This window comes from Orycteropus afer, unplaced genomic scaffold (assembly GCF_000298275.1).
Source record: "Orycteropus afer afer isolate SDZICR_OR568_19922 unplaced genomic scaffold, OryAfe1.0 scaffold00035, whole genome shotgun sequence".
Classification (NCBI taxonomy): Eukaryota; Metazoa; Chordata; class Mammalia; order Tubulidentata; family Orycteropodidae; genus Orycteropus; species Orycteropus afer.
The window spans coordinates 5,438,200-5,454,037 of record NW_006921622.1 but is presented as its reverse complement, the minus strand read 5'-3'; the positions used below and the strand labels follow the sequence as shown (position 1 = coordinate 5,454,037).

The 15,838-nt window shown below is 35.3% G+C and overlaps 1 protein-coding gene across 1 annotated transcript in view; it reads right to left on the bottom strand.

Moving 5' to 3' along the window:
* The window catches only part of MALRD1 (MAM and LDL receptor class A domain containing 1), a 1,363,654-nt gene that overhangs the window by 1,150,017 nt on the left and 197,799 nt on the right, over positions 1 to 15,838 (bottom strand). The window contains exon 12 of the mRNA XM_007936352.1: positions 9,039 to 9,136. Coding sequence (XP_007934543.1) covers positions 9,039 to 9,136 — 98 coding nt within the window. The remainder of the gene's footprint in view (positions 1 to 9,038; positions 9,137 to 15,838) is intronic.

The following is a 15,838-nucleotide window of genomic DNA, read 5'->3' as shown; positions in this document are numbered from 1 at the left end:
TGCTGCATATCCTAAATTCCTCACAGGACCTATTAAAACATCTTTTATTTACTAGGTATTCAGTTAATATGTATTGAAAAAAATGAAGGAAGCAATCAATGTTAGCAGCTGTAGCTAAGTAAATGTCTATACATAAATGCACATACACACAAACACACATAGACACACACAAAGAACTGACTCAGTCAGAAAATGCGCAACACATTGGGTGTGATAAGAGATTTAGAGTCTTATGGGAGAGAGTGAAAAGAAAAAGACTACATTAACAATTAAATACAAGGAGTATAATGACGAAGGCATGAAAATGATGTGGCTATTTAAATCTAAATTAATTAAAATTAAACACAATGAAAAACTCAGCTTTCTAGTAACACTCATCACATTTTAATTGCTCAGTAGGCACATATGTCTAGGGACTACCATACTGGACATAGTAGAAGAACATTTCCATCAGCACACAAAGTTATATTAAACAGAGTTGCAAAGCACATAAATTAAAATTATGCTGACTACTCAAATATATTATTCACCATTTTAAAGAAAATTGTTTTATTGATTCAAGTCTGATTCACTAAAAAGCACTTAAATGCAATGTTAATATAGAATATTTAGTTTTGTTTCTCTTGGGTTTACACCAATGCATGTACTATATATACAAGGGACCAATGGAGACTCTGAACTATTATATTCAAGGCACTCTCATTTGGCTCATAAAACTTCCAATTATGCAGTTCCATTAATTGCAAATTGGAGAAGAAAAATGAAGTTTAAATTATTTTAGTCTTTTTAGTTGGATTATCTGATTTCATATTACTTGTATTTTTTAAAAAAATATTGAATCATTCTTTTTTATGAGAAAAGAAAAGATAGCTTATCAGAGTGACTCATACCAGTGAGCTTGAGTGAATAAGGTGGAGAGAGAGTGTAAGTATTCTGGGCACATAATTTACTCTTTTTTTCCACAGTGTGTCTGTGATGTTCTCTGGAGGAGTGACTCTACCACTACAAAGGGCTGACTTGGTTCTCTGATATTCAATTCTATGAAGAACTTCACAAGTTATTATTTAGAAATCTAAAATAGTATTTTCCTTACTTCTCTGATTTCTCTTTTAGTTGATTTTGATCTCTCTTCAATGGAAACTTTACTCATCAAATTTTCTACTTCTTTCCTAACCTTTCCTATGATGTTTATTCAGATTGTTTATCTTAGTGCTCCTTGGTCATGTCCTTTTTCAGTAATACTCTGAAACTTCAGCTTTCTCCACTTCACATCTGACCCCTTATATTTTGCCGCCTGGTATTTATTGCACCTGCTTCATCTTCATGATCTACAATAAGAAGAATATGATTTCCTAGAATAATAAGAATAGTAAAATTAACCTTTAAGAAAAAAAAAAAAAAGAAGAAAAACTAAGCAATGTGAATAGTTCCTCCAAAATCAGCTGGAAATAAGCCCATGTTGGGAAGGTGGATAATTCACAACACATACACACAGAGATCTCACTACTAGCACAATGATTTTTATGGCTGTTGTTGTTGTTCTTAGGTGCCATCAAGTTGGTCTCAAACAATAGTGACCCTATGTACAACAGAATGAAACACTGCCCAACCCTGTGCCAGCCTCACAATCATTGCAGCTGTTGTGTCAAATCATCTCATTGAGGGTCTTCCCCTTTTTTGCTGACCATCCACTTTATCCACCATGATATCCTTCTAACAATGGGACCAAAGTATGAGAGATGAAGTCTGGCCATTCTTCTTTCTAAAGAACATTCTAGCTGTACATCCTCCACGACAGATTTGTTTGTTCTTCTAGCAGTCCACAGTATCTTCAACATATTTTGCCAACCCTACAATTCAAAAGCATGAATTCTTCTGTGGTTTTCCTTATTCACTCTACAGCTCTTACGAATCTACTGAAAATGTCATGGCTTGGGTCAGACTCAAAGTATTATCTTTGCTCTTAAACACTTTGAAGAGTTCTTTTGCAGCAGATCTGTCCAATACAATACATTGTTTGATTTCTTCGCTGCTGCTTCCATGGACTATGATTATGGATCAAAGTAAAATGAAATCTTCAATCTGTTCTCCATTTATCAAAGATGTTGCTTACTGGTCAAGTTGTGAAGATTTTTGTTTTGTTTATGTTAAGTGTAGTCTTTTATTTACATCAGTAGGTGCTTCAAATCTTCATTTTCAGCAAGCAAGTTTGTGTTACCTGCATATGGCACGTTGTTCATGAGTTCCTCCAATCCTGATGTCACTATCCTCTTCGTATAATCTGGCTTCTGTGATTATATGCTCAGCCTCCAGGTTGAGTAAGTATGCTAAAAGGGTACAAACTCTGATGAACACCTTTCCTGATTTTCAATCATGCAGTACTACCCTTGTTCTGTTTAAATGACTGCCTCTTGGTCTGTGTACAAGTTCCTCAGGAGCACAATTAAGTGTTCCGAAATTCCCATTTTCACAATGTTATTAATAATTTGTTATGGTCCACACGTTCAAATGCCTTTGCACAGTCAATAAAAAACAGGTAAACATTTTTCTGGTATTCTTTGCTTTCAGTTAAGATCCATCTAACATCAGCAATGACATCCCTCATTCCACATGCTCTTCTGAATCTGGCTTGAATTTCTGGCAATTTCCTATCAAGCATTGCTGCAATCATTTTTTAATTATCTTCAGCAAAATTTTACTTGTGTGTGATATTAATGATGTCATTTGATAATTTCCATATTCTGTTGAATCACCTTGTTTTGGAATGGGCACAGATATGGATCCATTCCGGTCAGTTGGCCAGGAAGCTGTCTTCCAAATTTCTTGGCATAAACAAGCCAGTGCCTCTAGCCTTGCATCTGTTTGTAGAAACATCTCAATGGGTATTCCATCAGTATCTGGACCTTTTGTTGTTGTTGTTGTTGTTGTTGTTGTTGTTAATTCCTTCACTGCAGCTTGGACCTCTTCCTTCAATACCACTGGTTTTCGATCACATGCTATCTCCTAAAATGGGTGAATATCAACCAATTATTTTTGCTACGGTGTCTCCATGCATTCCTTCCATCTTCTTTTGATACTTTCTATATCATTCAATATTTTGCCCATAGAATTCTTCAATATTGCAATTTGAGGCTTGAATATTTTCTTCAGTTCTTCCAACTTGAGTAATTCTGAACGTGTTCTTCCCTTTTGATTTTCCATCTCTAGATCATTGCACATTTCATCAGAATACTTTACTTTCTCCTCTCCAGCTGCCCTTTGAAAACTTTACTTCATCAGTTCCTCCATACACTTTAGCAACTCTCCTTTCAAGAGCAAGTTTCAGAGTCTCTTCTAACATCTATTTTGGTCTTTTTTTCCTTTCCTGTCTTTAAAATGACCTTCTGAATTCTTTATGTATGATATTCTTGATGCCATCCCATAACTCATCTGGTCTTTGGCACTGGTGTTCAATGCATCAAATCTGTCCTTCAGATGGTCTCTAAATTCTGTTGGGATATACTCAATGTCATATTTTGGCTCTCATGAACTTTTAATTTTTTTTCAGCTTCAACTTAAATTTACATAGAAGCAATTGATGTTCTGGGCTACACTTAGCCCCTGGCCTTGTTCTGACTAATGGTACTGAGCTTCTCCATTGCCTCTTTCTACAGATGTAGTTGATTTGATTCCTGTGTATTCCATCTGGTGCAGTCCACATATATAGTCATAATTTATGTTTTTCAAAAATATATTTGCAGTGAAGAATTCTCTGATCATGCAAAATTCTATCATGTGATCTCCAGTGCATTTCTATCACCAAGGTCATATTTTCCAATAACTGATGCTTCTTTGTTTCCAGTTTTTACATTCTAATCACTAGTAATTATTAGTGCATCTTGATTGCATGTTTGGTCAATTTCAGACTGCAGAAGTTGGTAAAAAAAATCTTCCATTTCTTCATCTTTTGCTTTGGTGGTTGGTGGGTAAACTGGAATAATAGTATTATTAACTAGTCTTCCTTGTAGGTGTATACATATTATCCTATTATTTACAGCATTGATAGATGCTTCAGGATAGATCTTGAGATGTTCATTTTAATGATGAATGTGATACCATTTCTCTTCATCATTCCCGGCATAGTATATTATATGATTACCTGATTCATAATGGCCAATACCAGTCCATTTCAGCTCAGTAATGCTAGGATACTGAATTTTATCCATTCTATTTCATTTTGACAACTTCCAACTTTCATAGATTCATACTTTTTACATTCCAGTTTCCAGTTATTAATGGATGCTTGCAGCTGTTTCTTCATATTTTGAGTTGTGCCACATCAGCAAATGAAGGTCAACAAAGCTTTACACTGTTCACTTCATATGCCTGTGAAAGCTACACAATGAATAAGGAAGATCAAAGAAGATATGATGCTTTTGAGCTGTGGTGTTGGTGGAGAATACTGAAAGTACCATGGGCTGCCTGGAGAATGAACAGGTTTGTCCTGGATGAAGTGCAGCTCCTTGGAAGAGAGAATGACCAGACTTCATCTCACCTATTTTGGTCATGTTGTCATAAGAGACCCTTCCCTGGAGAAAGATATTGTGCTTGGAAAAGTGGAGGGTCAATGAAAAAGGGGAAGGCCCTCAATGAGATGGATGGACACAGTGGGTGCAACAATGGGCTCAGGTGTAACAAGGATTGTTAGCCTGGCACAGGATTAGGCAGTGTTTCATCCTGTTGTACATAGGATCACTATGAGTTGGAGCCAACTAGATAGCACCTAACAACAACATTCACATCATTAAGGTTGACTCCACTATGAAGAGGCAGCTCTTCCCCAGTCATATTTTGAATGCCTTGCAACTTGAGGGGCTCATCTTCCAGCCCTATATTAGACAATGTTTCCCGACTATCCATCAGTTTTTTCAGTGACAATTTTTTCCCCACATTCTTCTTCCTAATCTGTCTTAGTTTGGAAGCTCCACTGAAACCTGTTCATCATGGGTGGCCCTGCTGGTGTTTGAAATACTGGTGGCATAGCTTCCAGCCTCATAGAAACAAATAAGCCACCACAGTCTGGCAAACTGACAGACTAGTGGTAGGCTCCTAGCCATAATTATATATATTTTTTTCCTAATGTTCTTTACTTGAATACAATAAGTAGAAGTTTATGATTTTCTATAACATATGTCTTTCTCATTAAAATTATTAATTTTTATCTTTTTCAATCATACACAACTGGACATAGTAGTTGCTCAACCTTTTTCCCCATAAGTTATTATTTCTTTTAGAACTCATCAGACACTCTTATATTTATCCTTGATCAAACAAAACTATCAGGAACAAAGTATGACTACACCATTTCAAGCCCCAATCCATAACTGTGTTTTTCTAAATTGCTCTTTGACATGAGTTCATTACCCTACTTAGGGGAATGTTGTAAGACATGGTCTTTCAAAACTCTTTGAGAGATTGTTGTACACTGTGTCCATGTTATTATCTTCTATCTACCTCCACACCCAGTAGCACTTAACACTGAATTTCTGTCAGTGCCTCTCACTGAACTCTACATTTAGTTAAGGCAGACATGAGTTTAGGTTGTTCTTATATTCCCATCCATCTTAAAGGGCTATGATCAGCACCAACTGTTAAGCAATAAACGTGTACTGAATCAGAGAAGGCATGTTTACATTGCTATCACTGTGTGTACAGAGAAGAGGAGTCTCTGATAAACTATTTTTGTTTTGTTTTATTTACTTCTTGAATTTGAACCACATAATGATTCACATTTTCCTCTCTACTTTTAACATTGGACAACTTAAGACTCAAATGTATAGCCGAGCCATAAATCAACTTTAAGAACGAATTCACCTTTTACTTCATCTTTGTCCTGATTTCCTTATTTATTTATTTTTTAATTATGACTTACAATGGGATAAAATGTTTCATATTACCAATATCCCTGTATTTAAATGCAGTCTTCAAAATGAGATATTGTGACTTTTGTACCATAACTCAAATATAACTCAGAAAATATCAATACCTACAATAATCACCTCTATATTTGATAATTCCTAGTTAATCGAAAATATTTAATGTATCCCAACTTCAATAAGAAACAGTAGTGTCTGACTGCCAGATGCCCAGTATGTCTTACCTGCTGGCTATTCCAAGAAAAATTGTCAAGTTTCCAGCAGTGGCTGAAAGAACATTTGAAGCTTTTAAATTAAAACTCACATTTTGGACAATGATTAGTTGCAGAAAAAAATTTTGCAAATTCATGCCATATGCTGGCTATACATAAAGTATGGGCTAATTCATGCAAAATGACCCTAAAAGAGGGTTGTTTGAAAAGGAGATTCAAAGGAATGTTCATGTTTCTTTAAAGTCTTTTCAAGAAAAATATTCTTATTGGCATTAGCCTGATATGATGCTATTGGGGAAAAAATCATATAATTTCATAAAATGGAGGCTTTCATCTTATCAAAGTGTCTAACTTTGGCTATCTCAATGCCTCACTTTTCCTAGTTCATAATGAATAATATTTGTTATCCCATGAAAATGGCTATTATCAACATGTTCCAATTAGAATGATCAGCTGGAGTTTTTGATTACCCAATAAGATAAAAATTTGGTTTGTATGCTTGTACTGAAATTTTATGAAAAAAAATCACATATTATTATGAAAAATGTAATATTATATTCTTAGACAGCCCCTTTGACAGAGAACATTAGCTATGTATATAACTGTATCTAATAGTCTTCTATTAGTTCCTAAACTGGAAAGCTGTTAGAAAGCATAACAAATAACCCCCTTTCATCAAGCTCAAAGATTCCTAATGTTCCAGGAGATGCAGACAAAAGTCATAAAAAAATACTTCTTCTTTCTATGGTGGCTCCCTGACATTCTGTTTTCTGAAAACCAAGGCAAACCATTAAGTTAGCACCCAAGATCTTTGGAGGATAGGAGCCTTGGTTGTGAACAATGAACTATCAAGTATGTAAACTGTTCATCACAGCATTTACACTGAGGCCCCACCTAAGTAACCACCCACAGCTAAGTTCCAAATACTAGCAAAAAATAGAGAAGAATGTTCTCAGAGGAAACAATGATACATTGATACCCAGTGATCACAGATTATTAGCATATAAGAATGGCAAATGTCGATAATCATTGAGAAGACAAAAAAAATATGATTTATCAGTAAATCAGAGGAATTTGTAACAATCTTGTAATGTTTGTTTCCAAATTTTGGTTAAACATACATAACCAACACATTCTATTCCTTTATATCTAGTGTCTTTTATATATACATACATATATATATATATATTTGTTGTTATGTGCCGTTGAGTCGGCCCGACTCATAGCGACCCCTCCTTGGGTTTCCGAGGCAGTATCACTACGGAAATAGGATTGCCCAACCTTCCTTCCAAGGAGTGGCTGGTGGGTTTGAACCGCCAGCCTTCTGGTTAGCAGTCAAGTGCCTTAGGCACTATGCTACCAGAGCTTCATATATATATGAAGTGATCTCAACACTGTAGTGCATGACCTTAAATTAAAGCTAAGTAAAATTGCAAGTACTTTTAAAGAGTAAGCAAGTGTTTCTGGAGTTCTCAAAAAAAAAAAAAAAAAAAAAACTATCAATCTTTCTATCACACAGGATTTAATATAAAAGAAAGGAAAGAAGAGAGAGGGTGGGATGTAGTTGGGTAAATTGGAAGTTAAATCCAGGCTGTTGTTTCAATTCCAATCCCCACAGAGAAACATGAAGAAGAAACTACCAAAAAGGAAAAAAATAGAGAGAAGTACGTATCCAGAGCTATGGGTAATCCTATTCCAATTTATTACACACTGAGAGTTTAACTGGATTTATGCCTCTAAATGATATGCAATAAATATACCATTAAGAATGCCTGAACAAACTGCTCTAACCATACACTTTAAACACAAACCATACCTATTCCCAGTGAGCAGACTCCCACTCAAAATGATGATATAGGACAGAGTGGAACCACTTCATAGGATTTCCAAGGCTGTAATCTTTACACAAATAGATTGCCATGTCTTTCTCCCTTGGAGTGGCTTCCAGTTAACCACTGTGCCACTTCTTTAAGGGTTTCTTAATCCTAAAGTTACAGGTGATGAATTTAGTGTGTGACAGTATTGATACCTATTATTTTCTAATGACTAAAGAGAAAAAAAAGTTGACATCATGGGACTTAGAGACAAATTACGGGTGAAAACAAGGCAAAATTAACAAAAACATGTAATTTAGGAATTAGTTTTAAGGAAAGCAAAGGGATTATGTCTACTGAGTGCTTATTATGTGCCATGTTGCCATGTACATTGTCAGATACTTTAGTTAATCCCATTTTAATCTATAATAATCATATGATGGAGATACTTTAACACTTACTGCTTCAGTGTAGAACCAAGTCTCCAAGGGAGTATATAAATTGACAATAACACAATTAGGAAGGGTAGAATAGGGATTTGAATCAAGTCTGTCTGACTCCAAAGTCCATCCCCTTTCCTTTCTATTGTGACTTTGAAAGGGACTAGATATCTTTACTGCTTGATCTGTGCTTATCTGGCACCAGAAAAACTAATTAAAATAATAACATTTCAATGAATGTATTTTTTTTCTGTATATTTACCTGTATTCATCCCTGCATTTTCTCTCAACAAGCACTTAAATAAAATTAGCCAATTTTATTTTACTCAATTAACATCGTTGGCCAAAAGAACAAGCAATTTTGTCAACATGTATCCACAGTTTTTGATTATGCAAGAATTAGATAAATATTGAAAGAATATAAAATGACATAAACATTCTTTATGGGCCCCCTAAAAGAATAGTATACATTATATGCTATAAATGGTCTTTTAGAAGGACATGATATTTCATGTTGAAAGACCTCATATAAATCTCTCAATTCATCATGAAAGTGGTAGTAAAACATAGGCAGCATTTAACTAGCATAAGTAACTCGAGTCTAAAGGGCTACACAACCACAGAGTGACTGATGGAAATTCAAGGATTGTTAATTACCTGACATGTAGTAGAGGCTGGGAGTAATTTTGTAAGGATTGGACTTCCAAGCTTAGCTACCTCAGGAGGCTGATGTGTTTCAAAATAAATAAATGATCCTGAGAAAAAAAAATTTAAAGTCATAAGGATGTAAATTTGACTATTTTTACATTTAACAGTTTTTTGCTTTAGCATCTTCTCCTTGTACACATTCAACTGTTAATGAGGTAAATAAAATTACATTTTCATTTAGTTATCATCAGGGCTTCGAATCAGTTTTTCCCAGTTCAATCATGGCTGATGACAAGAAATTACAACAGACTGGAATATGAAAATTGTGGGTGCCTGGAATGAGAACTGGAATTAGGAAAATTACAGGTCAGCATTCTGCTATAAACTTAATCTCTCTTTTAGAAATAAGGCAGCATGTATGTTGCATAGCAAGCAAATCTCTTGACCAGCAGAGTGAGAAACAACCTTGCCCTGCTCAAAGATGGTGGCCAACAACACTTCTCCGATTATGTGTTGCTCTCCACAGTCCTAGCAATAATCCAATCTCCCGTATCAGGAGATACAGATACATGGAAGGGCTCACGTGCCTCTCCAAGTATCTCATTCCAGGGTTTTGACATATGTTCTTTTCCATTCTAGTTATCATTCTAGGCACCCACACTTTGCAAATTCCAATTCACCCTAGTTTCCCTTTGCCAGCCATGACTGAACTGGTTTGAACTGGTTCAAAACCTGGTTACCATTAAGCTCTATAGATAAACAAAAGTGTTTTCATATGGGTAACATTAAATATATGAAATACAAATCAACTGATTAAAAATAAGAGAATCATTTAAATCACTAAAATAATTTTTTTGGGTTTAACTCATGCTGTAAATATGTGAAATCCAAATTAAGTGAAGTGTCTAAGCTTACAATTAGATAGTCAACGTGTCCTTATGAAATTCCCAGGAAAGTTTTATTTTTTAAGCTTCTTCACAAAGTACTAAAGAATATGAGACTATGAATGCATTTGGTTTCTCCTAGGGCTTACATGTTTGACATTGTTGTCTGTGCTAATGGGGATGAAAGCTTAATTAAAGATCTAATCTGGACCTTAACAAAATAACTGATTTTTGATTTTAACTACAGTGATGTGCTCATGGCAAATGTACAGTGGGATAACATCTCCTAGCAGCTCAAAGATCACACATTTTGAACAGCTGTCAGGGCAGCCTGATTGAATATTGGAGACTTACAAGGAAGGCCATGCCAAATGACATCAAGGTCTGAGCCTGCCCTTTGATAATCATACAGTGATGGGCAACCTGGAAGTCAATTATTTTGACCAAAAAATACATTTAGAAAGTGATTTTCCTAGATTCAGGTCAATGCAGACTGCACAGAAAGATAAAGATTGCAGAATTAAAATGTATTATTTTTTAGCTATCATCATGTATTTAATCAATTACCTATGGTTGCAAGTCAGCAGTATTATCTCTGAGTGAAAAGAACAAAAGCCAAAAGGCAGTGTATTTGGGCTTTGAATACTAAAATCAACAGGGAACAGTAAAGATAAGAATGTTGTTGTTTGACATCAAGGTGATGCCAACTCACAGTTATTCTACACACAGAGTTAAACTGCCTCAAAGGGTTTTCTAGGCAATGAGTTGGAATCAGTTCAACAGCCCAGGGTTTTTGGTTTTAGAATCTTTATTGGAGCCAACCACCAGGTCTTTCCTCCAGAGGATCCTCTGATGGGTTCAAATCACTGACCTTTTAATAGCAGCTCAGCAGTTAACTACTGCTCTACCAGGCCTCCTTAAATGTAAGAATACTGTTTCCAAATTCCAAACTAAGAGTAATGGAAATAGTATATAGAAGCTCATTAAATTTCTGAATTTCACTTATAAAAGAATAGAGTAGGGAAAAATGATTTAAAAAAAAATTATTCTAGCTGAAAACTCAAGTTCAAGTAAAACTCAACTGAATCAAAATTTTAAAATTTAACAAATAGTCAAGAACTTTACTTCCCAAGTCCTTAAAACAGTTATTACAAAATTTCAAACATGCAGTTAATTAAAGACAGACTATATAAGCACAAACTCCCCCAAACCAAAAAGGAGGAGGAAAAATGAATAAATTGATTGCCATAAAATAAACTGGAACAGTAAGGAAAAAATCTCCAGGAAATGTATTGACCCACAGCTAAGTTTATTTAATTTAAATTTTAAAGAACAGATCTTTTCAACATGGTTTGAAGTACCTCATGTTAGAGAAATATGAAAAGCTCTTTAATGCATTTTACAATGCCAGAATATTTTTAATTAAAAAATAAATAGTGATGAAATTAGGAAAAACAAACAAAAGTATAGCACAATCTCACTTGTGATTATAGCTATAAAAATTATCCATAATATATTATCAAATAAATTTAAAACACTTATGAAAAAACTAATAAGTCATGACCAAGAAGAGTTTTCCAAGAGTGGAAATTTGGCTTAGTTTAAGAGCTATATCAACATTATCAATTAAAGGGTAGAATCATAGAATCATATTAATATAAATATTGAAAAGACTTTGAAAACCCAGTTAGGCATTCTGAATAACAACTCTTAAAATAGTAAGAGAAAATTACTTAAATAAAGCTTAATGAACACAACTGAGAAAAAAAAACAAACTTAAATGCAAACAACAAAACTTAATTAAAATGAGGAACTACATATTAAAGTCTTTCATAATTATTAATATTATCTTAGTGGTCCAGTGAAAGCAGAAGTTAAGGAGATAAAAATAATTAATAAACATAATAGATCAATATAGAGTTCTTATGTTTTACTAACAATGTTGTTCTTATTGTTATGTGCAGTCGAATCCAACCTGACTCATACCTACCCCTCCTTGGGTTTACAAGGCAGTGTCATTATGGAAATAGATTGCCCAACATTCCTTCTGAGGACTGGCTGGTGGGTGTGAACCACTAGCTCTGTGGCTAGCAGTCAAGTGCCTTTACTAATGATATAACTGCAAAAATTCTATTTTAATTATAATTACTTTTTATTTATTAAAATTATTATTTTAATTATATTTTTAATAAGATTACTAATGCTAATAAGATAATTTAGGTGGGAGTTCCAGTAAGATGGGGGAATAGGCAGATAAACTACACAGCCCTTCTTCAACAAAGAAAAGGGGACAAATTAACACAAATACATAAGACAATTCTGGACCCCTGAGATTTGAAAGGAAGAATACAAAAGTGAACTAAACTCCAGCTAGTAGAAGAATCTGCATGAAAAGACCAAAAAAGGAGACATACGGAACTGGAGTCTGTCAGGGATCCTGATAGCATGGACAGCTTTGATACTACCTAGTGGTGTTAGGACCTAAAATTTAACCTAAAAATTGGTCCTGCTAGCCAGGGGCTGGACGGAGGAGTACACTAGTGTCTGGTGAATAAAAGCAGCAGCAGCAGCAAAGAGGGACAAGGGCTGAGCCATGGAATTTTGGCTGTACAGAGGGAGCAGCTATTTTGAATGTTTACAAGTGATTTAACCATTTTGGATATTTAAAGCAACAAAGATCTTTCAGAGTCCAGGGACCTAAGAAAAGGCTCTACTTGCGAGGATCGCAAAGACATTCCCGACAGAAATTACTAAAAAGGTGTGATATTCTCCTTCTTACTTTTATACCCTACACCCCCTTGATGAACAGAGGTGCAGCCATCCCTCACTCCCACCCATCTTCTGGGCCAGCAGGAATTCTATCCCAGTCTGTGTGCTATGATGGAGCCTGGGTATACTGCCCTGCCCAGCCCAGATTTTCCCCCCTTTTTTTAGTTTGTTTGTTTTCCTTTTTTAAGTTTGTTTTGTCTGTTTTAAAATTATTTTTTTCTATCCTTTTTATTATTATCCTTTATTCTTCCCTTCGCAGGTTCTAGTTTTCAGCTTTTTCTCTCTTCCCCATTCCTGATTCCCATTTATTTCTTTTACATGGCTCTCCCCATTCCTTGTTTTTCTTTTTGCTTTTTTGCACATTTTTTTTCTTCTTTATTCTCCTATGCTACTTCTTTTCTCTTTTGCCGGCTCTCCAGACATTGCAAGATTTTCCCTCCTTTTCTTCTCTTTTTGTGGTGATGTTCCTGTGTATGTATGCAGTGTGTTTTTTGGTCTACTTGATTTCACTTTTTTGATGGTTTTTCAATTGTTGTTTTTGTCTCACTGAGTGGGAGACAGCAACGGTGCCCATATGACATAACCACACCTGCACCTCCTTCAGCTCCATTTACTGAGTGAGAGCTACCACTACCTTCTCCAACAACTGGCCAAGGATAAATGACCAACAAGAAGAGCTTGACTTACCTTTAACTGCTCTTCACAAACAGTTAACAGAAATCTAAATACAACAACATCACAATATCTCAGAGACAGACCATCACAGTCCACACAAAGAAGCAAAATAAAGTGGTAGAAACAAATAAACAGGATAAAGATGCAAAAAACATTCCTGAAGAAGCAGAAGCAATGGAACTCACTGATAAGAAATTCAAAAGAGTTATATTTAGATGCCTTCAAAGGATTTAGAGACAGATTAAGGAAAACACAGACAAAATGTTACAAAAATTTTGGAAGAAAATATAAGAACACAATGAAAAAAATAAATGAAAAATTAGAAATGATTAAAAAAATCTACAGACAGAAATCCAGAAGATTAATGTTAAATATTTAGAAATAAATAATATATTGAAAGAGAAAAGAAGTAGAATTGAATCAATGGAAGATAGAATTAATGAGACTGAAAACAAATATCTGAATACTTCTTTGGAAAGAGATCAGTCAGAAAAAAGATCAAAACAAAATGAAGAAAGACTAAAGTTGCCATCAAAAGGAATAATATTAATGTAATTAGAAATCCAGAACAGGGAGAGAAAAAGAAAACATGGAAAATTGTCCAAGATTTGTTGGAAGAGAACTTCCCTGATACAATGAAAGATGAGAATATAATCATTCAGGAAGTTCAACGAACCCTGAGTAGGATATCCCCAAAGAGAAAATCACCCAATCATATCATCATCAAACTCACAAAACCCAAGACAAAGAAAGACTCCTGAAAACAGCACAGGAAAAATGAAAAGTTACCTACAGAGGACAACCAATAAAAATTAGTTCTGATTTTCTCACTTGCATGGGCAGGTGAGAAAGGAATGAGATGGTATATAAAAAATCCTCAACTAGAAAAATTTCCAAACAAGAATAATATACCCAGCAAAATTTTACCTCAAATGTGATGGCGACATTAGGAGATTTCCAGATCAGAAGAAATTAAGGGAATTTGTTAAAACCAGATAATCCTTGCAAGGAAACTAAAGGGAGTCCTTTGAACAGAGAACCAATAACAGCAAACAACAATAGAACATGAATACACATGATGACATAACCCAGAAAACAACCCAGTTATGGAAGTATCTAAAGTAAAATAAGCTTGAGAGTTCCAGTAAGATGGTGGATTAGGCAGCAAGACTGCACAGAACCTCTTCACCAAAGAAAAGGGAAACCAGTTAACACAGACACAGAAGACCCCTGAGCCTTGAAAGGAAGGATATAAAAGTGGACTAAACCCCAACTAGCAGAAGAATTTGCATGAAAATACCAAAAAAGAAGACATATGGAGCTGCAGTCTGGCAACGATCCTGAGTGATCCTGACAGCACAGACAGCTTGGAGAGTGCCGAGTGGTGCTAGGACCTAAGAATTAACCTAAAAATCACCCTGCTAGACAGGGACTGCACAGAGGACTGCTCTGGTGGCTGGGGAATAAATGGAGAAGGCAAAGAGAAAGACGGACTGAGCTGTGGACTTCTTTCTGCCTGTCTGGAGGGCACCTCCATTTTGAATGTTTACAAGCAGCTTGACCATTTTGGATATTTAAAGAGACAGTGCTCTCCCAGATTTCAGGGGCTTAAAAACACGTTCGGCTTGCAATCCCAAGGACAATCCGGACATGCACAACTGAAAAGGTGCGACAGTCCTCATGTTACTCGTATACCCCACACCCGCTTGGTGAACGGAAGTGCGACCATCCCCCACTCCCATTCACCTTCTGGGCCTGCAGGAACGCCATCACAGTCTTCTGTGTGCTCAGATGGAGCCTGGGTGCCCTGCCATGTCCTCCACTGATATTTTATTTTCTCTTTTTTATTTATTATTATTTTCTTCTTTTTTGTTTTTTTCTGGTGTTTAGTTAGCTTGTATCTGTCTGTTTTAAAACTACTATTATTATTAATACTTCTGTCCTTTTTACTATTATTCTTTAGTCTTCCCCTCCCTGGTCCTAGTTTTCAGCTTTTTTTCTTTCCCTGTTCCCGGTTGAAAAAAAATATATTTTTTTTTAATTTAATTTTTTCCCCCTTTTTTTCTCATGGTTAACCCCATTCCTTGTTTTTATTTTTGTATTTTTACCATTTATTTCTTCATTATTTTCCTTCTATATCTTTTTTCTCGTAGTGCCCTATCCACAGATATTGCAGGTTTTCTTTTTTATTTTTTTCTCTTATCTTTCTCTACTTTCTTTGTTTGGTTACTGTTCCTGTGTGATTACATGGTGTGTATTTTGTCCATGTGCTTTTAATTTTTTGATAGTTATTCAATTGTAATTTTTATCTGAGTGGGAGACAGCAACAGTCCCCATAAGACACAACTACACCCACACCTCCTGCAAATTCACTTACTGAGTGACAGCCACTACCTCCTTCTCCAACAACAGGCCAACAATAAAAAACCACCAATAAGAGCCTGAATCACCCTTGGCTGCTCTTCACAAACAGTTAACAGA